Source organism: Lepidochelys kempii, chromosome 4, assembly GCF_965140265.1.
Source record: "Lepidochelys kempii isolate rLepKem1 chromosome 4, rLepKem1.hap2, whole genome shotgun sequence".
Lineage (NCBI taxonomy): Eukaryota > Metazoa > Chordata > Testudines > Cheloniidae > Lepidochelys > Lepidochelys kempii.
The window spans coordinates 78,622,931-78,650,207 of NC_133259.1; the positions used below are offsets into that span (position 1 = coordinate 78,622,931).

Genomic DNA, 27,277 nt, shown 5'->3' on the forward strand with positions numbered 1-27,277 from the left:
AGCGTAAGCCAATATGCCAGTGCAGTATTAGTCAAAACCTACATCTTCTCTTAATCCAGTATGTCCTCACTAAGAGCATTAAATCGGCAGAGTGCGTCCTCACTACCGTGGCTAGCATAGACTCACGGAGCGGTGCACTGTGGGAAGCTATCCCACAGTTCCCTCAGTCTCCGCTGCCCATTGGAATTCTGGGTTAAGCTCCTAATGCCTGAAGGGGCAAAAGCATTGTCGTGGGTGGTTTTGAGTACATGTTATCAGTCTCCCCTCCTTCCTCCATGAAAGCAACTGCAGACAATCATTTTGCACCTTTTTTCCTGGGTTACCTGTGCAGACGCCATTTAGCACAGCAAGCATGGAGCCCGCTCAGCTCACCGCTGCTGTTGTGAGCATTGTAAACACCTCGCGCATTATACTGCAGTATGTGCAGAATCTGGCTAAGAGACAGCAGCACGATTGTGTGAGGACGATTGTGAGGAGGACATGGACACAGACGTTACTGAAAGCATGGGATGTGGCAATTGGGACATCATGGCGGCAGTGGGGCTGGTTGATACAGTGGAACGACAATTCTGGGCCCAGCAAACAATCATAGACTGGTGGGACCACATAGTCTTGGAGGTAGGGGATGATTCCCAGTGGCTGCGAAACTTTCACATGTGTGAGGCCACTTTCCTGGAGTTCTGTGAGTTGCTTTTCCCCGCCTTGAAGCGCAGGAATACTAAGATGAGAGCTTCCCTGACAGTTGAGAAGCGAGTGGCGATAGCCCTGTGGAAGCTTGCAACACCTGACTGCTATCGGTCAGTCGGGAATCAATTGGAATGGGCAAATCTACTGTTGAGACTGCTGTGATTCAAGTAGCCAGTGCAATCACTGACATTCTGCTATCAAGGGTAGTCACTCTGGGAAATGTTGTGTGTGTTTCTCCTTGAGGCAAACCCGCCTCCTTTCTTGATTTTAATTCCCTGTAAGCCAACCACCTTCGATCACAGCTGGCAAAGGAAATAAAGTCACTATTGTTTTGAAACCATGCATTCTTTATGTATTAATTTTTTTAAAAAGGGCGATAACTGATAAGGTAGCCTGGGTGAGGTGGGGGAGGAGGGGAGAAGGAGACTACAAGGGCACATTGCTTATTGTAGCCACACTAAAAATCAAAACTGTTTGAATGACAGCCTTCTGTTGCTTAGGCCATCCCCTGGAGTTGAGTGGCTGGGTGCCCGGAGCCGCCTTCCCCAACCCGTCTGCGTTCTTGGGCGTGTGGGTGAGGAGAATATGGAACTTGGGGGGGAGGAGGTCAGGAGCTTTTACAGTGGATGCCACGGCAGTTTGTGCTCTTGTTGGCTTTCCTGCAGCTCCACCAGACATCTGAGCATGTCCGTTTGCTCCCCCGTTTGGCTGAGCATTGCATCCTGCCTCTTCTCATTGCACTCACTTAATGCTTTCCTGGACTCTGCCACTGAATGCCTCCACGCATTCAGCTGTGCTCTATCAGTGCGGGAGGACCGCATGAGCTCGGAAAACATGTCATTGCAAGTGCATTTTTTTCGCCTTCTGATCTATGATAATCTCAGGGACGGAGATGATAGGGGGAACATAGAAACACTTGCACCTGTGGGGGGATAAAAAGGGAGAGTAAAATTTAAGATGATACATTTCTGAGAACAAAAGGGAGACTCTTTCCCAGTGAATCAAGCAATTCACAGCAGACAGCACATGTGCTTTAGGTACAAGGTCGCATTTTGCCTTTTATATTGAGCGCCTGCTGGTGTGGTGACACATCACACATGGCTGGCTGGTCAACAGAATTTGGTTTCCAGGCAGCCATGGTAAGCCAAAGGGTGAGCGGGTTTGGCTTCTTACGCCTTCATAACGTGGGAATGTTTTCAAACTGCGGCACCCTCCTTCCCCATAGCAAGCAATGCCGGTTGGGTTTGCCATTTAAAAGGAGGGGCTGCGGTTTTCGTGTGGATGTGCAGCACACACCTCCCTCTACCCCTCCGCGTGGCTATTTGGGATAATTCCTTCACCCCTCCCCCCTCAGTGTGGCTGTGGGATGATCCCTTTTAGCCGAGCACACACAGCCCAGCATAAACGGGGTCCTTTTACTGTTCCCTTACAAAAATTCCCCTATTTCAACCAGGTGACCATGAATGATATCACCCTCCTGAGGCTAACACAGAAAGATAAAAACCAAATGTTTCTTGAATGTGACCAAATCCCTGGACCATTCGCTGCCATGCTTTGTGCTGCAGTGATTCCAGACTACTTGCTACTGGCTTGGCGTAATAAAGTGTCCTACCGTGAAGATTGAAATAAGGCAGCCCTCCGCAGAAACCTTCTGCAAAGGCTTTCAGAGTACCTCTAGGAGAGCTTCATGGAGATCTCCCTGGAGGATTCCTGCTCCATCCCCAGACACATTAACAGACTTTTCCAGCAGCTATACTGACCGCAAATGCATCCCAAGTCTTCAGGGCAAATCAAACATTAAACACTGTTGCTTTTAAACCCTGTACTGTAGTTACAAATGTGCACTCACCAGAGGTGCCTTCTCCACCTTCAGGGTCGGGGATCCTGCCTTGGGAGGGTATTGGCTCCAGGATGATGAAAAGGTCTTGGCTGCCGGGAAGAACGGATTCACCGCTTGCCTGCTGCTCATTCTCCTCCTCCTCCATAAAATCCTCCTCCATATCGCATGAGACTCCCCACTTGCAGGTGTCCACGGACAGTGGTGGGGTAGTGGTATGGTCCCCTCCTAGAATGCCATGCAGCTGATCACAGAAGTGGCATGTATGGGGCTCTGACCCAGAGCAACCATTTGCCTCCTTTGTCTTTTGGTAGGCTTGCCTGAGCTCCTTGACTTTCACGTGGCACTGCTGTGGGTCCCTGTTGTAGCCTCTGTCCATTATGACCTGTGCCATTTGGCATATATATTAGCATTTCTTCTTTTTGATCAGAGCTCTGCCTGCACAGATTCCTCTACCCATACGGCAATCAGTTCCAGTGTCTCCCCTTCGCTGCATGCTGGAGTTTGTTTGCGATTCTGAGGAGACTGCATGGTCACCTGTGCTGCTGAGCTCGCCACGCTGACCAAATGGGAAATGAAATTCAAAAGTTGCCAGGGCTTTTCCTGTGTACCTGGCTAGTGCATCGGAGTTGAAAGTGCTGTCCAAAGCGGTCACATTGGAGCACTCTAGGATAGCTCCCGGAGGCCAGTAACATAGATTTGCATCCGTACTACCCCAAATTTGACCCAGCAAGGTCAATTTTAGCGCTCCTCCCCTCGCCAGGGAGAAGTACAGAAGTCGATTTTAAGAACCCTGGATGGAACGGGGTTTCTAGTGTAGACGCATTCATTATAAAATCGACCTAACCCTGGAGTGTAGACCAGGGCTAACAGAGATTCTTTGGCATAATTTTAGTAAATCTCCCTGATGCCAATCTAGGACACATAATAGTGAGTTAAGTTAGTGTTAAGGCAATATCTATTTGATCAGGAAATCCTCACAACTGGCACCATAATTGGATGGCGGGCTGGGAGGCTTTGGCCCTCTCCAGTCCCTTTTGACAGCCACAAGGGAGAAACAAGGCAGGTAGAGATTGTTTATGGGTTTTGTTCAGCGTAAAGCAGAAATGATATCTTATAAATTTCATTTCTGTTGGTTTTGCCTGTCATTAACTCTTAAGAGGCTGTGGTTCTAGCCTTAGGCTCATGCTGTTAAATGCAAGATTGGTGGTGAATAGTGTCACCTGTGGTGACTGAAGGATGAAGTACCTGATCTTGCTTGCATCACCAAAAGCTGGTAGGATAATACTGATGGATCCATTCTGATGCAGCAGCCAGCTATTTAGTACAGAATCATCCTAAGGAGAATGATCAGGGAGGTAGTATGGCCATGCTGTTTGCCTCCAACTCAGAATACAGCAGTCACTCACTGCAAAATTGGATAAAATATATTGTCTTTATCTTCTGTGTGTGTGTGTGTGTCTTGGAATGGAGTTAATTTGTGACTAATTTTTGGGTGCTGTGACAGGGTCAGGGCAGATGGCTACAAGAGAGTGCTAGAAGGCAGATATATTAGCCCCAGGTTAAGGAGGTCCCTTTTCCCTGGGTAAGGTAATAGGGAAGTTTCCAGAACAATCAGGAACTTTCTGGAAACAATTAAGGCAGACAGGCTGATTAGAACACCTGCAGCCAATCAAGAAGCTGCCAGCATCAATTAAGACAGGCAGGCTAATCAGGGCACCTGGGTTTTTTAAAAAAGGAGCTCACTTCAGTTTGTGGTGTGTGTGCGAGGAGCTGGGAGCAAGAGGCACAAGAAGCCGAGAGTGAGAAGGCATACTACTGGAAGACTGAGCAGTACAGGCATTATCAGACATCAGGAGGAAGGTCCTGGGGTGAGAATAGAGAAGGTGTTGGGAGGAGGCCATGGGGAAGTAGCTCAGGGAGTTGTAGCTGTCACACAGCTGTTACAGGAGACACTGAAGACAGCTGCAATCCACAGGGCCCTGGGCTGGAACCCGGAGTAGAGGGCGGGCCCGGGTTCCCCCCATCCCTCCATTCTCCCAACTTGATACCGGAGGAGTTGACCTGGACTATGGGTTCCAACAGAGGGGAAGGTCTCTGGCCTGTTCCCCAATCCACTAGGTGGATCAGCAGAGACTGAAGGGATTGTTGATCTTCCTTTTCCCCATGCTGGCCAGTGATGAGGCTAACTGAATGAACAGCAGATTTGAGCCTTGAAAGTGGCCAAACTGAGGGCTGCCGTGAACCTCTGAGGCGAGCAAATCCGCCAATAAGCGCAGGACCCACCAAGGCAGAGGAGGAACTTTGTCAGAGTGCTAATCAACCCATTGCTCTCCCAGATCTTGGCATGAGCTATGGAAGCTCCTAACCGTAGTGTTGTTGGAGGAATTGAGGCAGATAGTTACACAATGACTTCAACATCCATCGGGACGATAAAACCTTGGTATCATCTCCGTAGTTCCTGATGGCCATGTAACTATGTGAACTGGTAGCTACTGGCTCAGTTCAGATAGTTGCACTCTTGACCGAGTGTTTTGAACTGGAGCTCAAGCTTAGGCAGTTGGAATCCAGGCTCCATGTACTGGGGAAATAGCCCCCTATAGTTTGAGTTTAGGGCACGCCTATCCTGTCAGGCGATGGACCTGTTTTAATGGTCCCCACTCAAAAACTAATGAAAGTAGAGCACCTCTAGGAGGCTCTGTGGGAAGATATTCCTGTGAAAGATCACTATTGAGGGGTTGGTAGAATATTGTAAACTTTTATCATCCATAATCTATATGTAAGCAGAGTCAGGATGAGCTCCACCCTGACATCTGGTGGTGAGGTGTGGCAAGTTGTGGAAAAGAACTTCAGGGGCCAATCTCATTTGCATAGGCACACCCACCCCGCCTAGCATGAGCCAATTGCTGCCAAAATGGTCACTTTGGCTGCCGTGGGATCCCCAGTGTCTCTGTTATTGGGGCAGGAATAATAAATTGTTATTACCCTGATTATGGGTATCAAGGACAGTGGACCTGTACTTGGCCTTTTGTTATGACGGAGGGACTCGCCGTCAACTAAGGAGCACTTGCTAGGCAAGGGATATGGGTTCCAAAACTCTGTGACTTGAGAGAGGCTGGGGACAGGTATTAATACTTGGTGGCATGGGCCCCCTCGTGAGGGCCTTACATGCTAATTGCACTGCCTCCTCTCTCCACTGTGGAATATTAGAGCTAATTTTGATTCCATTAGGAGCCTAGTTACAGGCTGCTGAGCTGAATTCACTTTGGGCCAATGGTGCACGAGCACTGAGGCTCCCCTACTACAAGCTGAAGTCACAAAAGAGCTAAACTTACTAAGAGCTGAAATCACTGAGTGTTGTGTTAAGTAGTGGGGGAGCCTGAAGCTATACTGCAGAGCAGTTTGCGGGATGGCGACCAGAGCGGCTGGTGGAGCAGAGCAGTTTGTCAGATGCCTAGAGCAGCTCATGGGGCAGCTGGCAGAGCGGAGCCCCAGGGAGAGGTGGGGCCATCAGCTTGGACCACGTAAGGTGCCCCTTCACCTCCTCCTCCCCCAATCTTCACCCAGGTTGGAAGGTAAAACTCTGCAGATAAACTTTTGAACTCTGATCAGGGACAGAGACTTTTGGGTCGTTGGACTTTTGGGACTTTGGGTGATTTTGGGTTGCTGGACTCAAGAACCAAAGGGAAAGGACACGCCCCAATTTGCTTGGGGTGGATTTTTGCTCATGGGTTGTGTTATGAATCCCGTTGGTGGTGTTTCCCCAACATAATGCCACATTGTTTCTCTCTGTTATTAAAAGGCTTTTTGCTGCATTCAGACTATGCGCTTGTGAGAGGGGAAGTACTGCCTCTTGGAGGCGCCCAGCGGGGGTGGTATAAATTTGTCCCAGGTCACTGGGTGGGGGCTCGAGCCGGTTTGCATTATGTTATTGGAATGGAACCCCTAGATACTGAACCCGGCCCTTGTTGCTGCCAACTCTGACAGGCAGAAGGTTACATATACGTTGTGTCCTATGCACCATCTTATCTGGCTTTGCCCTCATGGATTTCCTTCGTCTGTAGATAACCTATCATGGGTGAAGTGAGAATGAAGACAGCAAAGTCTCCAGAGACGGAAATCTGGGGCTGATGTTCAGAGATTGAGTCATAAAGAGTCTTTAAATTCTTATGCCATGGTTATGTGGGAGGCAAAGTAAAGATTCTTTGCCTCTGCCATATCATCCAAAACGTCTCAATCAATAGATTAGGTTTGGGTGACAGAGAGCTTGTTGATCAGAGCTGCCTTCCTGGGGTAGTTGATAAAGTTCCTCTAGTTATGAGGGATATGTTGTGAATAAAAGTGAGCAGATTTGGGCTTGGCTGCCTGCTACTGTGAATGAGTGGCAGGAACTGGAGTCAAGTTCAGTCCAATTCAATGAGAGAGATTAGAGGTGTTTTGCTGTCTCTTTGAATTCACTTCCTTCTTGGCTGGTAAGGGTCAGCAGGAGAGTAGTCGGTCTGTTGTTAGTGGAGCTTGTCAACCCCCTCCTTCCGACAGGTCATGTAGGTGGTATCTGTTCAGGGAGCTGGAAACCAATATGTAACATTGGCAATATGGTTAAATGCCACCGGCTGTCTAGTCTCCCATTTTTGGTTAAGGTGATAGAGACAATTAAGAGTATCTAGATGCACCAGATCTGCTTGAAACTTTTCAATCTGGTACAAACGTGGGTACAGGGCTGGCATTGGTAGTAACGGTGGATGATCTCCTACTGAAGTGTGAAGATCCTGGTGCCTGTGCTGATAAATCTGCTGTTTTCAATGCTGTTCATTATGAAATGTTACAGATTTGCTGTAGACTGTAGCAAGAGTAGGCACAACTGCTCTTTGGTGCCACTGTTCCTTCCTTTGCCAAGTACTCCCCAAGAGTAGTGTGGCTCTTTATCTCCTAGGGGCAATGGCTTGTGGAGTTCAAGGCTCTCTTTTGTCCCTATCTCATTCATCGTGTCCATTGGGCTACTGAGAGGGCTAATGGGGAGGTACTTTCTGCATGCTGATGACATTGAGCTCTGTATCTTTCCCTTATAAGCCATGCAGTGCTGTTGAAAGCCAGTTCAGTATCTGGGTGAGACTGGTACATGCATGAGAGCTAGCTAGCTAGCTAACTGAAGTGTAATCCAGATAAGGCTGAGGTGATGATGATAGGCCTGGGGAAGCAACTGGAACATATAGTGACAATTCTACCTACCTCTTTTTGAGGGAATTCATGCAGCTTGTTACTCCTGCCCTGTTTTTCCCTTCCACTAATTTTCTTTCTCAAAGTCTGGATCAGATGTCAAACGCTCTTTTAGCAGTGACTGTTCCCCTTTTAATGCCATATTAGGATATATGGTTACCATGATCGCAATGTTATGATTACGAGTTTTTGTTGCTGCCGCTGCTGTACTGAGAAGCTTCATTTTTTGTTCCCACTGGAGCTTCTCTCTCTTTTGATAAGTGTGCATAATATAGGCCCTTCATTTCAGACTTCTCTGGCAACAGCGTTCTCTGCAAGCATATTCATTGGATACCTTGAAAGCACTGACCCTAAGGATTTTAGTCAATAGAATAAATTATTTGTACTTGAAATTTTTGCATAAAACCGATAGTTTAAAGAGCTGTTCTCTTACGTTATTCATCACATACTGAAGCTGTTGGAGTTCTTGTGGTATTTTAGCTGCTGATCACTTTAAAGGTTTCCTTAAACTTATTTTCTAATTCTAGGGAGAAGATCGCTTACTTCACAAGAGCGAAGATCAACATACCATCCCTACCAGCAGATGATGTATAATTACATTTTTCACTGAAGTATTTTTCCACTCGCTCATCTTTTTAGATGAACGTTTTGTAGTTAGAACCTCCTGCTTTTAAAGATCTTCTATTTTACATCCGACTATAAAGATGTTCATTTGTAAAATACAGCGAACTGAGTTCTTGTCTGTTAAAAGGCAACAAACAAACAAACAAACAAACCACAACTAGCAGAAAACCAAAGTGGAACACTTCTGGTACATGGATGCTAATTTTGTACAGTTTGTATGTATCGCATGTGTGCTCTTATTTTGTAAAGATGGAACAAAGGAAAGTGTGTATCCTGTTGAACCGCACTGTGTTGAGAAATATTACGTTCAACAGAAGATTGTTTGTCTTTTCACTATTTTCACGTGAGCAGACTGTGAAGATGGCTGTTATGCCATGCAATATTTTTGTACAAGTGTGACTTTTATAGTTTGAAATTAACCATGAATGCAAGCTCCTTTCCAAAACAGCAAGGCTGCCTCGTAACAGGTGCAGTTTAGATTTCCATCACCTACGTTGGGATTTTGTTTCTGAAAACCATTTCCTGACTGTCCTTTTTATTTCTGTGAAGAAAGAAGGTGGAGTACTGAGTGCAGGAGTATAATTTTGTGAATGTACAGTACTTTGGGCTGCACTGTACAGTACTTTGCATCTGCAAGGTGGGGAGGGGAAAGGGCAGACCAGTAACCCTAAAACCTCTTAACAGTGACACTACCAAAAGGGCAGCTGCTTTCTGAAACTGAAGCTGAATCAAATTCACATCAAAGTGTTTATAGATGAGTAGTCATACCACTGCGCTGTCAAATCTTACGTTTAAATGTAACCTTTTGACCTAAATGTTGTCTACTTTTGTCAACAAGCAGTATGTCAAAAAGATCAGGTTCATGAAAAATTAAACCCGTGCTGTTGTCAGAAGAGGAAAAACTACCCATCAAATTCAAATTGAATCCACTGACGCTAGTACCGGAAGTATTGTTGGTGTAGAAATCCATGCTGGAAAAATCTGTGACCTAGAAACCATAAACTATTTCAGTTGGGTATGTACTCCAGTTCTCATTACCTTTTTTTAAGTAAATGAAACACAAGCTGTTTTTCAGAATAATGATGGTTCAAGTTGAACAAACTTAAGGAGTAAATGTGCACAAGATATCTATCAAAATAGAATTTTCACTTATCTGACCAGACCTTTTTGTTTCACAATGTGGATGTGCTTGTCATCGTCCCTGGGGAAGCATGCGACTGCATCAGATCTGGAATAAAGCATCTACAACATGCTGTTGGGTAAAACAAAACTTTGTGGTTGATCTTATAGCCAAAACAATGTAACTCAACTTGTATCTGCAGTACCTAATCTCTGAAGGTTTTTGAAAAAAATGTTAAATTCAAAGGTTTTTTTTTATTCTATGGATAGAATCTTTGTCCTTAACCTACAGATTATATTGACAAGCCACCTATACATAGCACTTCACTTTTCCAGAAAGTAATTAGCCTTGTTGAAAGATGAAGAGAACATAGCTACAATATGTTTGCGAATGTCAAGGTAAGAAAATTCTGTGCCTAGAATCTTTTTTGTTAAACACACCAAGGATTTTCTTGTGATACACAAATACATTTAAAGGATTTGAAATAATAAATGTATAACTGGAGGCCACACAGTTCTGAACAAGTGCCAGTCAGGCCAACTGGCTGAGCATCATTCTTCATGGATATCCATTTATTGCTGTTCTTTTAACACACACACACACACACACACACACACACACACACACACACACACGACTACTAGAAACAAGAAGATATGATTCATGCTTGTGAGGTCAAACTTTAAAAACAGAAGTTTGACATTTACTGTAGAGGTGAAACGAAGGTTGACTGTTTCAGCTTCTCAGTTTGATTATATAAAGTGTTGGTAGGATGTGTAGAATTGTACCGTATGATTTATTTTTTTATTTATTTACAGTCTTATTTATGTTCTGTTAAATATAGTTCAGTTCTGGCCATTTAAAATGTTTGATGTTAAACTATTGTGGGAAATATTTACAGCTTTCTAAATTCTTGCCAGACTAGCTGCTGTTTGTGTATATGTTGAATAACCTTCAGAGGAGTATAAAAAAATAAATTCTGATTGGGTGTGGCCAAGACGGTCAAGTTCTGATGGCTTTAGTTTGCAAAATTTGCTCATTTTTAAAATGAGACAGACTTAAACATATCAGCTCTTTCTCCTCACTTTCCAACTCATTAGTAGCGTTACAAACTTATTTATAGGCAGCTTTTAACAGTTGTGGGGGTTTTGTTTTTTACTAATTCAAATTATTCACACTGCTGAAACATTCAATAGACTGAACTAAAAGTGGGTATGAACAAACCATGAAGTTCAGATTTATAAATCTCACTCTTGAAGAATTAGAGTTTACCCTGTACAGGGAATAACAAATGGAGTAATTAGTTCTCGTGTTTCAGTTATCAGTATGTAATTGCAATTGTGTAATCAAAATTAAGTATTACAGGTACAAAACAATATTATGAATGAAGTTCAGCAGAAATTGTTCTAGGATACAAATCAAATAATTTTAAAATCTTTTTTACTGTTGCTATGTTTATACTGTATTAAGCATCGAATGCTCAGGACTGAACTAAATATTTAATCAGGTTATACTCCGAATGTGTTTCTGTTCTAATTTTGTCTGTAAAAGTATGCAAATACATCACATAGATTAACTTTTGTCTCTGCACTTTCAATGTGTTTCAGTGATTTGAAAAAAAATAAAAAACGTTAACAAAGCCGTTTTGTAGACTAGTGTTTAATTTTAGTGAAATCTTTGATTCCTGGGCTGTTTCTGAGCTCTTTGCAAAAGTAGATGTTCACTTACTATTTTTGTTGTCTTCAGAAAGTCACTGCAGTGTTAACGTCAATCACTGCTAGTCCTTAGGATCGTGGTATATCATGCTAATGGAAGTGCTCTCATCGGTTTTCACTTAAACTCCAGTGTTAATGTCCAAGTAGATTCACTGCTCATTAAAGTGGTGTATAATAGCTATGACCACAACCATCCAAAGTGCAAACTTCCACATGCAGGCAACACAGCTCTGTATTGTCCTGGAATGTATTCTAGGCCTGAGGCTCTTATGAGCTACAGTTTGTGCCAATGCGTGTGGTGCTTTAGTGATAGAGAAAATTGAGGTCTGTATAAACTGATAGTACAAAAAATATATTTACATGTGACATGAGATAGGCATGGAACTCTGGACTCCACTTTCCCACATTAACCTCCCTCCTCTGCTCTCTGTCACCCTAGCACATGAGAGAACAGAGAGACTGAGGTAGAGCGTCAGACGGTGTAAATGGCCATAGCTCTGCTGAAGTCAGTGGAGCTATGACTCCTTGCACCACCTGAGGATCTACCCCACTAGGTCTTGCATAAACATTTTTAATGGACACCGAGAACTTTCTTGCCCATTACCTTCTTGTCACAGCAAATCCACCAATGCAAACTATTTAGGCTTCTTAAGTGTTGGAAATACGCAAGTCAAAGAAAAAATTCTTGCTCAGTTAAGTCACTGGGAGGTTTTTTTTCCATTTAATTGAATAGAATCAAGCCTATATTCCATAATAGAAAATCCAGAACTCATACTTTAGATCCATAGTAAGTTATTTTTATATGACAGATACATTGATCAACACGTGAAAATGTGTGGTAACTTTTTAAACTAAACATCCATATATTATGATTTTGTATTTTATTTACCAGATATGTACAGTCATAAACTGTATTATCATATCGGCAGATACAACCAAAGTAATTAGTCTAATCACTGTTAAGTCTCAATTGTTTTTTCTCTCCACAGTGAACATGAAAATGGTTTACCGGACTTGCAGGAAGGGTGCAGTGTTCTAACTTGGTGATTAAAGGGAATAACAAAGTTTTTTAAAAATCTAACACCTTGTAGGTGAGGTGGTTCGTCTGTGTCAGATAAACCTACAAATCCTCAACTGAAAAGTTTGATTCTTCTCGTCGAGTTTGAAAGGAAACGGGTATCTGCCCTTCTTAAAGTCTCTTAAATGTTCAGATCTATATTTCCGATTTACAAAAGTTGATTGTTATGCAGTGGCAGAAATTCAAGATACCTAACTGACTATTCGCGATCTTTAGCTGAACAAGCTGTGCATATAAGTAATGATTCCTTGTATCACAAAGAATCTACCAAACCAGCCAGAAAATAGTGCACCCCCGAATTCCCATCTGGGACAATCTCCAGAATAGCCTCATTCCAAAATGTTTGTGCCATAACATGGGTAACGCAAGAAACTGGGGGTAAGGTTCAGATTCCAGATATCCATAAAAGTATTCCTTTATGCAGTAAACAGTCATTTCTTTTAGTTCATGTTGCGAAGCTCCCATTTTCAGGCAGTCCAAAAACTAGAGATCAGGAGACTCAAAAGCCCAAGCCCATTCGATGTAGACACTAAAATCCTGAACTCTGCAGGCAAAACTAATAAAGAATCAAAGTCCTTACACTGTGTTCCTCTTGATTCGTCTTGAACAGTACGGGTTTGCCAGAGTCCCAAGTCCCAGGTCTCCAGTTCATTTACATCCAAATTGAGATTTTTTTCCAGTCTGACAAATTATTATAAGCACCAGTAAAAACCTATCCTAACAAAAATAATAAAATTCCAGCTAATTGCATCCTACTTATGTGGGCTAAATCCATTTTAATAATAGAGTCCAAACGCTTCAGGAATATCTCTACCAACTACTACAGATACATTTTCTGTTTAGTGCTTGTTGCGCTAAACATAAACTTTGTAAGCTGTGAAATAATTCCCTCCTTTTATATGCTATTTCGTAAAAGGACTTTTGACAGATTTCCTTTGATCTGGTTTCTTGTGGATTTGCTTTGAGTATAGAGAAATAACGTGATAAATCAGTAATTCAAAGATGTGGCTGCAGCTGGGCTCATATTCCATTGGTTTTGCTTTTCAGAAAATAGCTGGTCTTTGAACAGAAAAGCATACACTCAATAATAGTGCCCTTTCTATCGCTATTGGGGTAACAATACTCCAACCCTTTTCACTAAGTAGTTTTAATAGTTCTGGATGTTTTTAATTAGCTCATTGTTTGGGATGATAATTCATAACCTGAATAATTCACATTCTGTATATTTGGATAAGCCCATGCAAACTTTATATAGTTTAACAAATAAGGTGGTCTGCCTGTGAGAAATACTGCATTTATTTTACGAAGTTTTAAGAAGTATGTTTGTTTAAAATCAGACTAATTACATGTACAAGAACTGCTATATATGATAAAAGTTTCACCGAATGCCGTTCAAGTATTCATGATTAAAAACTCAGTTCCTATACTCTATAAAATAGCAAATGCTTATGAGCAGATTAACTCTTTCAACTAGGTATTTTTCAGCCACCCCTGGCTCTTTAATTTTTTTCTTTGTATCTGAAATATGCAGGTGCCAGAACATCCAGGTTAACTTTTGTGTCTTGTTTTCCCCATAGTAGGTTGGGATAACAAACGACTAGCTGTTTTGGGACACTGGCCTGTGATGCTGGTGAATTACATGCAGCATTTTTCAGAAACTAAGAGTGCTTTAAAAAAAACGAGATCTCTGCCAGTCTTTTTAGAGTTTTGGGAATTTTCCTGGATAAAGAAACACAGTTCTTACACAGAGATCTCCTTCTCTCTGTAGCAAAAGTCTATACCCGGAACACAAGTATTTTGAGGGTATTTGTAGAGGTGGGAAATACTCTAGATCATGAAAATGTTACTGGATCAGATAGGTGGATGGTTGTGCCATAGGGAGTCAAAGCCTTTGAATTCCACTTAATTGGCTTCGCATGAAAAGGAAACTTAACATTTTTGGCTCTTAAGCAACATACGAGAGAGCAACCTTATACATTTTGGGGGTCTACAGTTCAGCTTTAATAGCAAAACAAAGTAGTGGTTCTTCCATACAGTCATGATAGCTTTAATGTCCTGCTGCAAAACAAAACAGTTTTGCCCCCCGGAGCGACGACACTACGTTGAAAGAACAATTACAGGAAGAAAGAATTAGACACACAACTTTAATGAATCAGCTAAGTAACAAAGGGTCCTTTGAATCATTATTGGAACAAGCTTCTGCCTTGTGCTAGAGTTCTGAAAAGAAAGAGAAGACTGTCTGTACTACTTAAACTCCTAGATTTTCAGGACTATTTTCAGTTTCCAAGTGTTGACAGTGATCTTGCATTTCTGTTACTGTGTAATGGACTGAGGATGGATGGACTTCCGATGAACAGACAGTGCAATTAAGTAGTGACCCTCCTAGTATAAGACATATTCCAGCAAACCAGCCAACAAACAGTGCTTCCCCCAAGTCCCACTTGGGAATAATCTCTGGGATATTCTCATCCATATTTTCCTCGACTACAGTGTGAGCAACCCAAGAAACTGGGGCCATGACTGTAATTGCTGATATCCAGAAGAGTATTCCTCCAAGCAGTAATAGCCGTTTCTTTAGTTCCTGTTGTCTTTCACCGATCTTCAAACAGTCCAACCCAAAACCTGAAAGCAAGAAGCCCAAAAGTCCTAATCCATTTGAAACAAACATCAAAATCCTAGAAATCCTAAACTCTGGAGGCAAAGCCAAGAAAGAATCAAAATCCTTACATTGAATTCCCCCTTCCTCTTGGGAAACACAAACTTGCCAGAGTCCCATGGTCCAGGTCTCGAATTCATTTAACTCTAAAGCAAGATTTTTCCAGTCAGGTAAATAGGTAGTGAGACAGGATAGAAACCATCCAAACAGAGAGAAAAAAATGCCATTTAATTGCATCACAGTTCTGTAGACTAAAGCCATTAGAAGAGCACAGTCCAGAAAGCTTTAGGAGGAATGTCTCTCTAAGGGCTGATACCTTTTGTGGTGGTTGGAGCTATGATGATCTTAGTTCTTTGTGCCCTGAATATAAGCTTAGATATTAACCCTTTGAAAACTCTGAAACACTTTTTTGTTCTTCATGAATATAATGTTTCATGTAAAGGACGAAGGACTCTGCTAAACCATGGGTTAGGCTTTCTGATCAAGATTTGATCTGTTACCTTCCAGTGCCTGATGATTACAAGTCTGCGGATGAACAAAGAAGGCTCTATGACCCCTCACCCTAAATACAACAGAAATCTTTGTGCTTCAATACGGATTAATTAGATTTTAAGTGGTGATAAAAAGCCAGCTCTGTCCTCAACAGGACTTCATTGTAATAGCAAAACTTGACATTTCAGGGATGTAAATCGAGGCCTTGTAAAGAAAGGTAGACTGTTTCCCTATAATCTTTATTCTTAGACTTCCTCAACATACACAGTGGCTTATTCTCCACTCTCTTGTTCTATGTCACAAGCACTGGGAAGACTCTCTGTAAAAGGTCCTTGTATGTTTCATTTTTTCTATGTTTGTTTCTCTTAAAATGGGCTTCTTTTAAGGTCTGACCCATTTAAGGGGCAAAGGAGAAGTGAGTAAATAATCAAAGTGCCATAAAGAAAGCAATCCTTTACAATTCTAGACTCCCACCCATCATAATGAATTCAGAGCAGAAATTCAGTTGTTGTAAACTGAAGAAAATGCAGCTGTGACCATTTTAAATCAGTTGAAGTTGTCCCCTGTACTCTCTGGGCCTAGTCCTGCAAGGTGCTGAGTATTTGCTCAACTCCAATTTCAGTTAGTGGGTGCTGAGGTTGTTTCCTATTCCTGGTGGTAGGAAATGCTCATCACCTTCCCATATGAGGCCCTAAATAAGCAGGGTCAGTGGGAAATCATGGAACCCAGATATAGCATCATGCTTTTGCCCTGGTATGTGCTTCTCTGAAATCTATTTTTTCTCATCCTGACTGAGGGCTGTTCTGCATAGCGTTCCTCCTGGCACAGTACAGCTACTCATGGACACACCACTGCAATGTACTATATCAACACACAGGGAGGAACGTGCTCGTTGCTGCTGTGTCAGGAAGTGATCCCCCTTGAGGAAAAGTGCATCAGTCAGTGTCACACCGATGGCAAGAGCTACCAGCCAGAGTGGGAACCCAGGCCCAGCCCAGCAGGTCAGGAGCCTCTGCTCTGGGGTGAGTGCACGGTGGACTCGCTCGCCAACTTCCTCCTCTCCACACCAGGCCATGACATACGCAGTGATCTCGTGCACTGGAGAGCACGGCCTGACAGTTTTACACAAACCCCACAAAGAATATTTTCACCAGCCGCCTGTGCATCCAAGCCTTGCTGAGAAGGCAGCCAAGCTCAAGGAGTCCAGCTGAGCCCATGGGTGTACCTGGACCCCAGTAAGGGGGAGATGAGTTCAGGGAGCCCACAGAGCATGTGTGATCATATTTTCTGCAACAGCACAATCTATTGTGAGTCCTGTCTCCTGTGGCGAGAGCTTATTCTGTGGGCAGAGCTTGGAAGAGTGCCATCACTGCCCACCCCACTCCCACCCCAGGAGCCCAGCTGACACGGTCAGATCTTTGGGATGAGAGCTGTCTGTCTCATTATACCAGCTCATTTTTAAGTAAAACAAAAGCTGAGACCACACTTCTGTAACGAGTGGTGGCCTGACATAAACACGTCAGAGTTCTTGGGGGTTTCTCAGAGAACTCAGGTTATGTGAGAGATTTTTGGAAAGAGACTTTTTGAATGTAAGGAAGGCCTGTTCAATGCAAAGCCCAGGGGGACTTTCCCACTCTGATTTTGTTACTGGTCCACCATGACACTCTTACTGAATTCTTCCCTGCAACAGCGGGACAGTAGGAATTGCCATACTGGGTCAGACCCATGGTCTCTCGAGTCCAGTGTCCCGTCTCTGACAGTGCCCAACACCTGACACAGAACTGGAACCTATGATTTTAAAAATAACGTGAGAGAATATTTTGAGAGCGTATCACTCATTTTAAATAGCTCCAAGTATCAGTCTGCAAACTGATGTCTCCAGTTCTTTCCAGCGTGACAAGTCTTAAGTGGGGTGGGGGGGGGGGGGCGGTTTAAACTCTAGTCTGTCTACATAGCATCCTGTTCAAACAAATACATTAACTTTTCCCTCATTACTTATAAAACCGTTTCCATCTGGATTCTGAATCTTACTCTAATGCGATTTATTTTTCTTCAGAGGTTTTAGAATTACATCATTTCTCCTGGAAATCTTGATGGCCAGAGCTGGTCTCATTAGTATCGAAACCCAATATACATATATTTTCTTCCAAAGAACATTAGGAAGCCGTTGGTTGCTGAAAAACATGAAAACTAAAACAGATCTGTATCCAACAGAAATATTCAGCTTAAGTCCAAGTAGTGAATTTTACTACTCTGATAGCAGGAGTAAGCTGTGTGCCTGGTATTTCCATGAAGTGACTAGGCTATTTATTCTTTGAATAGTGGTCAGTGCATCTCTAACCTATGTGAATATCTTATTTTGTGCCATATAAAGGAATCTTTGTGAGGAAGTAACCTGAGGCAAGCGCTGCAAGGGGAAATTTGATGAAAGTACATTATAATCAGTGCTGAACAGAACCACCAGTCCTTGGTTTTCTGGAGATATTGAAGGTTTAAGTTTTCATCACCTCACTTTTTCATTAATCACTTGACTTTTTCTGTGCTTTCCGGTAAGTGTTTGGGGGTTTCAGCAGAGTGCAGTACACTGCATTGAATTGTTTCCTCCTGTGAACGCTTCATGCACAGAGCAGGAAATCGTGTGCTTAGAGAAATACTATTTTTCAAAATACCCTCCATGTTCTCACCCCCTCCCAAATGTTCTTTATTTAAACATTATCAACTTAGTTTGGACATTAGGTAGAGCTGGACTAGCAGCCGGGGGGGCGGGTGCACAAAAGTTGCCAGTGGTCCATAGTAACTGATGCAATCTGAACACTGACCTGACAAATTGGGGGGGGTGGAGGAGGGGAGGAGAAAATCCCTAATTATAAATACATATTCTATTAGACCTTGTCATGATAGTGAATTGGAAAAGGGAATTTAGGGACCATGCGGAGGGGTGGGGTATAGGGGCAAGCTATACAGATTGTTTTCTTCTCCTTTCAAAACAAAAACATATCAGTGGTTTACTTAATCAAACACATAAATCAGTTCAAGGATCATTACTTTTTCATAAAACATCCATTCAAAATTTAGATGAGATCATTTATAAAAAGGGCCAAAAAGTAAGTGACTTCATTTTGGTATAATTTCTAAAGAATTTGTTTCGGTTTTTTAAAGTCCCCTGTGTTGAGAAGTAGGATTGTTTTGGATGCTGTTAAAGTTAGCAGACAATGGAATAAATGTGAGCATGTTGTGTACGGAGGTTACAAGAGAAAAGGATAGACGCAATTACATTTAATGCCATGGAATTGAATAGAAGCCAGACAAATAACATTGGACCACATTCTCTTGTCCAATCTGGCCCCTTTGCATTGCTTGGCAGCACAAAGAGGGATGGATAGTGGCTGCCTCTGGCCATCTGAAAATTCCCCTCCCCTGGAGGAATTCTCAGGCAGAATAAAATGAATGTAATTGGTTCCTGTGCCACCTCCATCTTCTGTGGCGTGTGTGTATGGTGTGAGGCTGGAGTAGGGTAGGGTATGGCCAAAGCACCAATGTACTCCTGTAGTTGTTAGCTGATGGTCCTTTGGCATACGCTAAGGAATGGTCTGGAGCTGCACAAGGAAAGAATCAGGGAGCTGTAACCAACTGTATAATGGTTTGCCCCCATCTCCAGCATCCAGCACACCTTAACACAGCAGAGGATTTGGCCCATTATATTGCGTGTTCTGTGTTAAAGTGTATACACAATTTCTTTAAGAAAAGAGAAATATTAGCAGCCACTTGGAACGTTCTTAAATCTAATCTGAAGTAGATCATTTATATCTAATTAAATCTCTTGTATCTTATGATAATGAAGGAACCTGTTGGCTTATTCAGACTTTTGGAAGAAAAGGTGCAACTTGCTTCCTACTGAAACCACCACAGCAGAATTATCCATGTCTCTTACATGGATAGATGAGAGAGAATCTGTTTTACCAACTATTGAAAAGGAAGCAACCAGGCATTTACAGCAGTGTGATATAATGTGATATGTTTTAAAAAGCCCTTGTGAGTATGTAAAAGAAACTGTGAGATCCCTTAAGACTCTAAGATTAGAATATACAAATCTAGTTAGAAGAAATGAAACTCATTCTCTGAAAGCAAGACCTTTCACTCCTATGAAACACCTTATTTCAGATTTTTGACTAATGGGAATTGAACAAGAAGATCTAGGAGGAAAGGGAATAGGAAGAGATAAGTACAAGGTAAAACTTTTCTGTTTCTCCTTTACAGACTTAGTCCAAAGATCAAAATGAAACATGGATTTGCCATCCTTTTTAATAGAAGAATAAAGAATATTCCAAGATTAACTGCACAAGCCTCACAAAACACCTTACTATCACCATCCCAATCCAAAATTAAAAATTAGGGTTAACTAGATTATCTGAACAATAAGGATTTTTAATCTAGAACACAGTAGTTCTGATCTACTGCAAGTATGAAATCTTGTTACTTGACTATTGATGGAGATGTGATTTCCTTGAATGATGTACCTCTTTCCAAGAAAATAATTTGTCTGAGTTGTCAGAAGTGTAATCTTCTCTAGCATTACCCATCACTCATTATAACACTTTGGTTTAACATGGCTGTTATGTTGTCTATATGTCTCCTGTGCTCTTCATATATATACATCGATTTAATATGGGTGTAATATGCAGACACACACTATTCCTGACCCCTGCAGGCAAGCAGCTGAAGCCCTGAAGCATGAGATTTGATTACAATAATTTTCTTAAGGCAGAGATGCAAGTGTTTTGAGCATGCTGAGGGCAATGCAGAGCTTTCTGTTCTCATGGCCATGAAAGGAGGGAATAAACAGGTGCATGTCACAGATTCATAGACCCCAAAGCCAGAAGCAACAAACATCCAGCCTGCCCCCACCATACACACAGGCCATAGAACGTTCTCCAGAAACTGGATGAAAGCATTTCGTTTCGACAGTTATCTAATCTCATTTTAAAAGCTCCAAGTGATGGTGAGTCCGCCACCTCCCCTGGTAAGATGGTCCAATGTTTGGTGTTTTCCCCTTACATATTAAAACTGAGAAAACTTTCAATTAAAAACCATAATTACAAATAAATTTTAAAAATTAAAAATGCATCAGTTATTCACTAAAACCCATTCATGTTCTTCTCTCCTTTTGTTCCCCCCATCATGACCTCCCCTGCCTCTTTTCTCTCCAGCTTGCTCCACCCCTTTTCCTCCATCCCCTGTCACAAGCAGACAAAACCAAATAGGAAGCAGCTCTGCCTAACCAATTCAGGGTATGGCAGGCCAGTGGCTCCTCTCTTTCTCTCAGCAGCTGCCAGCTTGCCTTTCACTGGCAGAGGGAGCTGGAGTCAGATGGAGGCTCCAACCTTGAGTCCTCAGCTGTAGCAGCTCCCTGAGGGGGAAAAGGATGGCAGTCATGTTCTTCCTGCTCCAGGGTCTGGGCTGCTGGGGGTGGGGCAGAGGGGGCGGGGGAGAGTATAGCAGCTGTGGGAGCCCACAGTTCACTCTGTGTGCCAAGCTAGTGTCAGAGAGGGCACCATGCACACAGGCACTGCTCTTCCGCCTCCGTCTCTCAGCTGACCCCTGACATTGCATGTGTGGGGTGGAAATGAGAGGCAGGGAGCAGAATCAACGTTAAAGCATGATGTAAAAGATGGTACTGCTGAGTGGTTTGAGATTGCAGGAGTCCTGGTTAATTCTGCTTCACGGGATAGGGATAATGTCATGGCTATATTCATAGAAACCAGGAGAGAGAGAATGTAATGAAAATGGTTGATTGTTTTAAGATCTATATTATTTCATCCCAAGGAATACTTACCTGATGTCATCTCTGGCATTTTAGCCCATTGCCAAGTACTGTCAAGTGCTAAGTGCCTTTTTCTTGTATTCTGGGCATTCAGGATAGTTCGTTTAGAATAGGCCATAGACATGTACTCTGTGGTGGGGAGTTTAGCCTGGTCCTTACGGGCCATTTTGTGTGTTCATAGAATCATAGAATATCAGGGTTGGAAGGGACCCCAGAAGGTCATCTAGTCCAACCCCCTGCTCGAAGCAGGACCAATTCCCAGTTAAATCATCCCAGCCAGGGCTTTGTCAAGCCTGACCTTAAAAACCTCTAAGGAAGGAGATTCTACCACCTCCCTAGGTAACGCACTCCAGTGTTTCACCACCCTCTTAGTGAAAAAGTTTTTCCTAATAATTAATGTTAATAATTAATAAAGAAGCGTTAATAAAGAAGCATTTGTTGAGACCAGGCCTGGAGTGTTGTGCTCCATGCACACCCTCTGAGCAGCTGTAGCATTGGCAATGAGGGTATACTGACTGACAGGTGCAAAACACTGTTCCTGGACTGTGGTGCTCCTGAAAAGCTGGGACGGCTGTTTTCCTGAGAGGAGAGAAGGGGCCTTGCTGACCTGAAAAGCCAGAGTGAGACTCCAAGGAAGCGTGGAGGTGCAGATTCTGGGTTCTTCAGCCACACAAGGGAATGGCATACCACAGCAGGGTGGGGAATTTGAACCCAGTCAGAAGGAAACATGGACATGTTATGTAGAATGCATCTGCTGTTACCTATTGGCTAATGGTGTAATGGGCAAAACAAATCCTCCTCAGTGTTGTGGGTTGAGCGACTTATGGACTGATTATTGATTTCCTGGAGCCAAGAAGTCCTGGAATGGTGACATCTGACGCAGTGACAGATCATTATGAACCAAAACCATCTGTTAGTGTCTTGTGGTTTAAATTTAACTCCTGCCTCAGGGTGCCTTATTAATCTGTCTCGCAGTTTATGGCTCCTCTACGCCAGCTGGCAGCCCAAAGTTTGGAATTTGGAAATGGTTTGGAGGATACGTTGTGCAACTGCATTGTTTCTGGCATCAACAATGAAGGTATGCAGTGAAGGATTCTGGCAAAGCCCACCCTAAAACTCCAAAAGGCCATGAATATTGCTGTGGCACTAGAGATGGCCACCAGAGGCAGCCACGCTCTTTCACAAATCCCGGCCAAGTGGATCAACAGGTTGGGGGATAGGAAAGGGAGAGTCAAGCCACACCGTGAAGGTGACCTGCTATTGCTAGAGGGAATAGGGAATGCTACCGATGTGTGGGGTGGGGGATCATTGTCATACAGTGTGCAGGCATAAAGCCTCAGTGGTGGTGGTGTAACAAGAAGGGACATTTGGCTAGGTGCTGCAGAACTAGAGGCACAGAATATGGGGATACCCGGAACAAAACGGGGGGAATAGGACGTGCCGTGTGAAAGAAGCATCAGCTGGGGACTTTGAATCAGAGGAGGAGGAGTAAGATGAGGTATAGGCTATCTTGAATCAGACTGACTCCTGTAAGAAACCAATCCTAATCGAGCTTCAGTTGAATGGGCAGAATGTGAAAATGGAGTTTGGCACAGGGCTACAGTTTTGGAGGCGAGTGACCTACAAAATTACCTCTGATGTATGCCCCAGCTTGACTTTTTTATCCCCTAACTAAGCAATACTCAAGTCCTTCAAAGGGAAGGGTGGAAGTCAAGGTAAGGTATGGACCGCAGAGGGCTTGTCTACCTCTCTTTGTAGTAGCTGGGACAGGGCCAAACCTTTTTGGATGGAACTGAATCTCCATCTTGAACCTGGACTGGAAAAGACTTCTGGGACCTTCATATCACATAAGCACAAAATCAATCATTGACCTTTTGGAAAAACATGAGCAAGTATTTATAGAGGAGGTGAGAGAGCTCTAGAATCTCCCGGTGAAAATACAGGTAGATACCACTGCATGCTCTCGATTTTGCAAGGCCACCCCATTCCTTATGCTCTACAAGCCAGGGTAGAAGAGAAACTGTGGCATTTAGACACTGTGGGGATTATCTGGCCAGTGACATTCTCTGAATGGGCTGCTCCGGGAGTACCTGTAGTAAAAGCTGACAGCTCCATACCTATCTGCGGCAATTACAAACAAACTGCAAACCAGGCTATCCACTTGCAGCACTATCCCATTCCTCATATTAGATAGAAGATCTTTACAACAAGCTGGCAGGTGGAGTCTTGTTCTACCAAATTAGATATGCTTGCTTACCAACAGTTAGTCTTGAATGAAGATTCGAAAACTGTGGTTGCTATCGATAAACATAAGGGACTCTACTGGTACACCTGCTTACCATTCAGAATTTACAGAATTGCTTGTCCTATCTTCCAAAGGGTCATGGAAGGTTTATTGGCTGCATTGCTCCATATCGTGGTATATCTAGACCATGTTCTTGCAACATGACAGTCAGTAGAACATCTCCAGAACCTAGATGAAGTCCTACGAGGGTTAAGGGAAGTCAGGTTGCAACTCAAGTGCTGAAAGTATGTTTTTATGGCCAAGAAGGTGGGTTATTTAGGGCATTATGTTTTAGGGAAAGGACTGCAACCATTAAAAGAGAAGATTTAAAGCCATCAAAGTAGCCCTGATTCCAGAAAATGTGAATGAGCTCCAGGCATACCTTGGCCTTTAAAACTACTATGGATGATTCATTGCAAATCTGTTCACATAGCTTTCCCCCCTTCATGCATTGCTCAGAAAAGGGGCAGAGTGGCACTGGAATAAGGATTAGGAGATTGCCTTCAAAGAAATCAAAGAGCTTCTGAAGTCAGTCAAACTCCTGGTGCATTTTGACCCCAAGTGTGCCCTGGTACTTACTTGACACTTCACCCTAAAGTGTGGGCACAGTAATTTTGCACTGAATGGAAGAAGGGACTGGCAGGCCAGTCTGTTATGCCTCACGCTCCTTACCATCTGCAGAACAACAGTGTTCCCTATTAGATAAGGAAAGCTTGGCTATTGTCTTTTCAGTCAGAAGTTCCACCAGTATCTCTTATTCACTGTAATAAGTGACCATAAGACACTTTTAGGACTTCTGGGGGAGGCCAAAGCTATTACCCCTTTGGCTTCTGCATGCCTGCAATGTTGGGCATTATTGCTAACAGCCTATTAGTATCAGCTTATCGCTAAGCCTAGACAAGCAATTGGTGATGTGGACAGCCGCAAATTGGCTGCTGGGGGATTAAGCACCAGAGGACAACCCTGTATCTCAAGAAGTACTTCTAGCTTTAGGCAGAGAAGGAGAAGCTCCACTAACAGCTAAGCAGATTGCTCAGTGGACTAACTGAGATCCTGTTCTGTCCCAAGTCTCATTTTGTACAACATGGATGGCCCAAGTTGATGGTATCTTCAGACATTCATCCTTAGTCTCACAGGCATTGGGAACTAAGTTTCCAAAGTGGGGGCTCTACTCTGGAGATCATGAATCCTAACACCTCCCAAGGAAAGAAAGTTAATACTGGAGGAACTGCACGGAACTCACTGTGGGGCAACCCAAATGAAATCTCTGGACAGAAGTTACACCAGGCAGCCAAGCCTAGAGAGACAGATAGCAAGTGGTACTGGACTGTGGGTTTAACTCCACATTCTTCCTCCTACAGCCTCTTTTGAAATTGTCAATTGCTGGATGTTGTAATTTTCCCCCTCTACAGGCTGAACAATCAAAGGAGGAACAGAAACAGGGTGTAAGTGCTGAAAAATTGATGAGAAAAGCTTCCAAGGATGTGTGTCGGTTACGGGAACAGAGCCAGAAAGTGCCAGTGGAAGTGCAGTCGTTCAGGTACAGCATGTTCTGGTTGGTCTTCTGGCTCTTCTAAATCTGTAGAGTTGGTCAGTCTAAGCTCTCATTTTAAGAACATCCTTTTATTTAGAATTGGTCAATTTGCTGTAGTGTTGGAACATGAATTATCTGAGCGTAAGCCAATATGCCAGTGCAGTATTAGTCAAAACCTACATCTTCTCTTAATCCAGTATGTCCTCACTAAGAGCATTAAATCGGCAGAGTGCGTCCTCACTACCGTGGCTAGCATAGACTCACGGAGCGGTGCACTGTGGGAAGCTATCCCACAGTTCCCTCAGTCTCCGCTGCCCATTGGAATTCTGGGTTAAGCTCCTAATGCCTGAAGGGGCAGAAACATTGTCGTGGGTGGTTTTGAGTACATGTTGTCAGTCTCCCCTCCTTCCTCCGTGAAAGCAACTGCAGACAATCATTTTGTACCTTTTCTTCTGGGTTACCTGTGCAGACGCCATTTAGCACGGCAAGCATGGAGCCCGCTCAGCTCACCGCTGCTGTTGTGAGCATTGTAAACACCTCATGCATTATACTGCAGTATGTGCAGAACCTGGCTAAGAGACAGCAGCACGAGGACGATTGTGAGGAGGACGTGGACACAGACGTTCCTGAAAGAATGGGATGTGGCAATTGGGACATCATGGCGGCAGTGGGGCTGGTTGATACAGTGGAATGCCGATTCTGGGCCCAGCAAACAAGCACATACTGGTGGGACCGCATAGTCTTGCAGGTAGGGGATGATTCCCAGTGGCTGCAAAACTTTCACATGTGTAAGGTAACTTTCCTGAAACTCTGTGAGTTGCTTTCCCCTGCCCTGAAGCACAAGAATACCAAGATGAGAGCTGCCCTGACAGTTGAGAAGTGAGTGGCTATAGCCCTGTGAAAGCTTGCAACACCTGACTGTTACCAGTCAGTCGGGAATCCGTTTGGAGTGGGCAAATCTACTGTGGGGACTGCTGTGATTCAAGTAGCCAATGCAATCACTGACATTCTGCTATCAAGGGTAGTCACTCTGGGAAATGGGCAGGTCATAGTGGATGGCTTTGCAATGGGTTTCCCTAACTGTGGTGGGGCAATAGATGGAATGCATATCCCTATCTTGGCACCGGACCACCTTGCCAACCAGTACATAAACCACAAGGGATACTTCTCAATGGTGCTGCAAGCACTGGTGGATCACAAGGGACGTTTCACCGACATCAGCGTGGGATGGCCAGGAAAGGTGCATGATGCTTGCATCTTTAGGTACTCTGGGCTGTTTGAGAGCTGCAAGAAGGGACTTATTTCCAGACCATAAAATTACTTTTGGGGATGTTGAAATGCCAATAGTTATCCTTGGGGACCCAGCCTACCCCTTGCTCCCATGGCTCATGAAGCTATACACAGGCAGCCTGGACAGTAGCAAGGAGCAGCTCAACTATAGGCTGAGCAAGTGCAGAATGGTGGTAGAGTGTGCCTTTAGACATTAAAAAGCTTACTGGCGCTGTTTGCTGATTAGGTTAGAGCTTCATGGAGATGTCCCTGGAGGATTCCCGTTCCATCCCCAGACACGTGAACAGACTTTTCCAGCAGCTGTACTGACCGCGAATGCATCCCAAGTCTTCAGGGCAAATCAAACATTAAACACTGTTGCTTTTAAACCCTGTACTGTAGTTACAAATGTGCACTCACCAGAGGTGCCTTCTCTGCCTTCAGGGTCGGGGATCTCGCCTTGGGAGGGTATTGGCTCCAGGGTGATGAAAAGGTCCTGGCTTCTGGGGAGAATGGATTCACCACTTGCCTGCTATGCATTCTCCTCCTCCTCCTCCTCCATGTTGCATGAGACTCCCCCCTTGCAGGTGTCCACAGACAGTGGTGGGGTAGTGGTAGGGTCCCCTCCTAGAATGCCATGCAGCTGCTCACAGAAGCGGCATGTATGGGGCTCTGACCCAGAGCAACCATTTGCCTCCTTTGTCTTTTGGTAGGTTTGCCTGAGCTCCTTGACTTTCACGCGGCACTGCTGTGTGTCCCTGTTGTAGCCTCTGTCCATCAGGCCCTGTGCGATTTGGCATATATATTAGCATTTCTTCTTTTTGATCGGAGCTCTGTCTGCACAGATTCTTCTCCCCATACGGCAATCAGATCCAGTGTCTCCCCTTCACTGCATGCTGGAGTTTGTTTGCGATTCTGAGGAGACTGCATGGTCACCTGTGCT

At 43.7% G+C, this 27,277-nt stretch overlaps 2 protein-coding genes and 1 pseudogene across 8 annotated transcripts in view; 1 reads left to right on the forward strand and 2 right to left on the reverse strand.

The window, feature by feature from the left end:
• WWC2 (WW and C2 domain containing 2) overlaps positions 1-27,277 on the forward strand; it is a 217,178-nt gene that overhangs the window by 180,390 nt on the left and 9,511 nt on the right. For 4 of the 7 annotated variants that reach the window (XM_073341735.1, XM_073341741.1, XM_073341739.1 and 1 more), the window contains one exon: positions 8,269-11,076. In XM_073341735.1, coding sequence (XP_073197836.1) covers positions 8,269-8,335 — 67 coding nt within the window. In that variant the 3' untranslated portion in view covers positions 8,336-11,076. Of the gene's footprint in view, positions 1-331; positions 1,048-8,268; positions 11,077-24,943; positions 25,072-25,534; positions 25,603-27,277 lie in introns of those variants that run through there. The other 3 variants (XM_073341738.1, XM_073341736.1, XM_073341737.1) reach the window with 3 other exon arrangements.
• Positions 12,491-13,029, reverse strand: LOC140910779 (claudin-22-like; annotated as a pseudogene).
• Positions 14,527-15,195, reverse strand: LOC140909986 (claudin-22-like). Its single transcript, XM_073340083.1, has one exon. It carries the CDS (start codon positions 15,193-15,195, stop codon positions 14,527-14,529), a length of 669 nt encoding a protein of 222 aa, XP_073196184.1.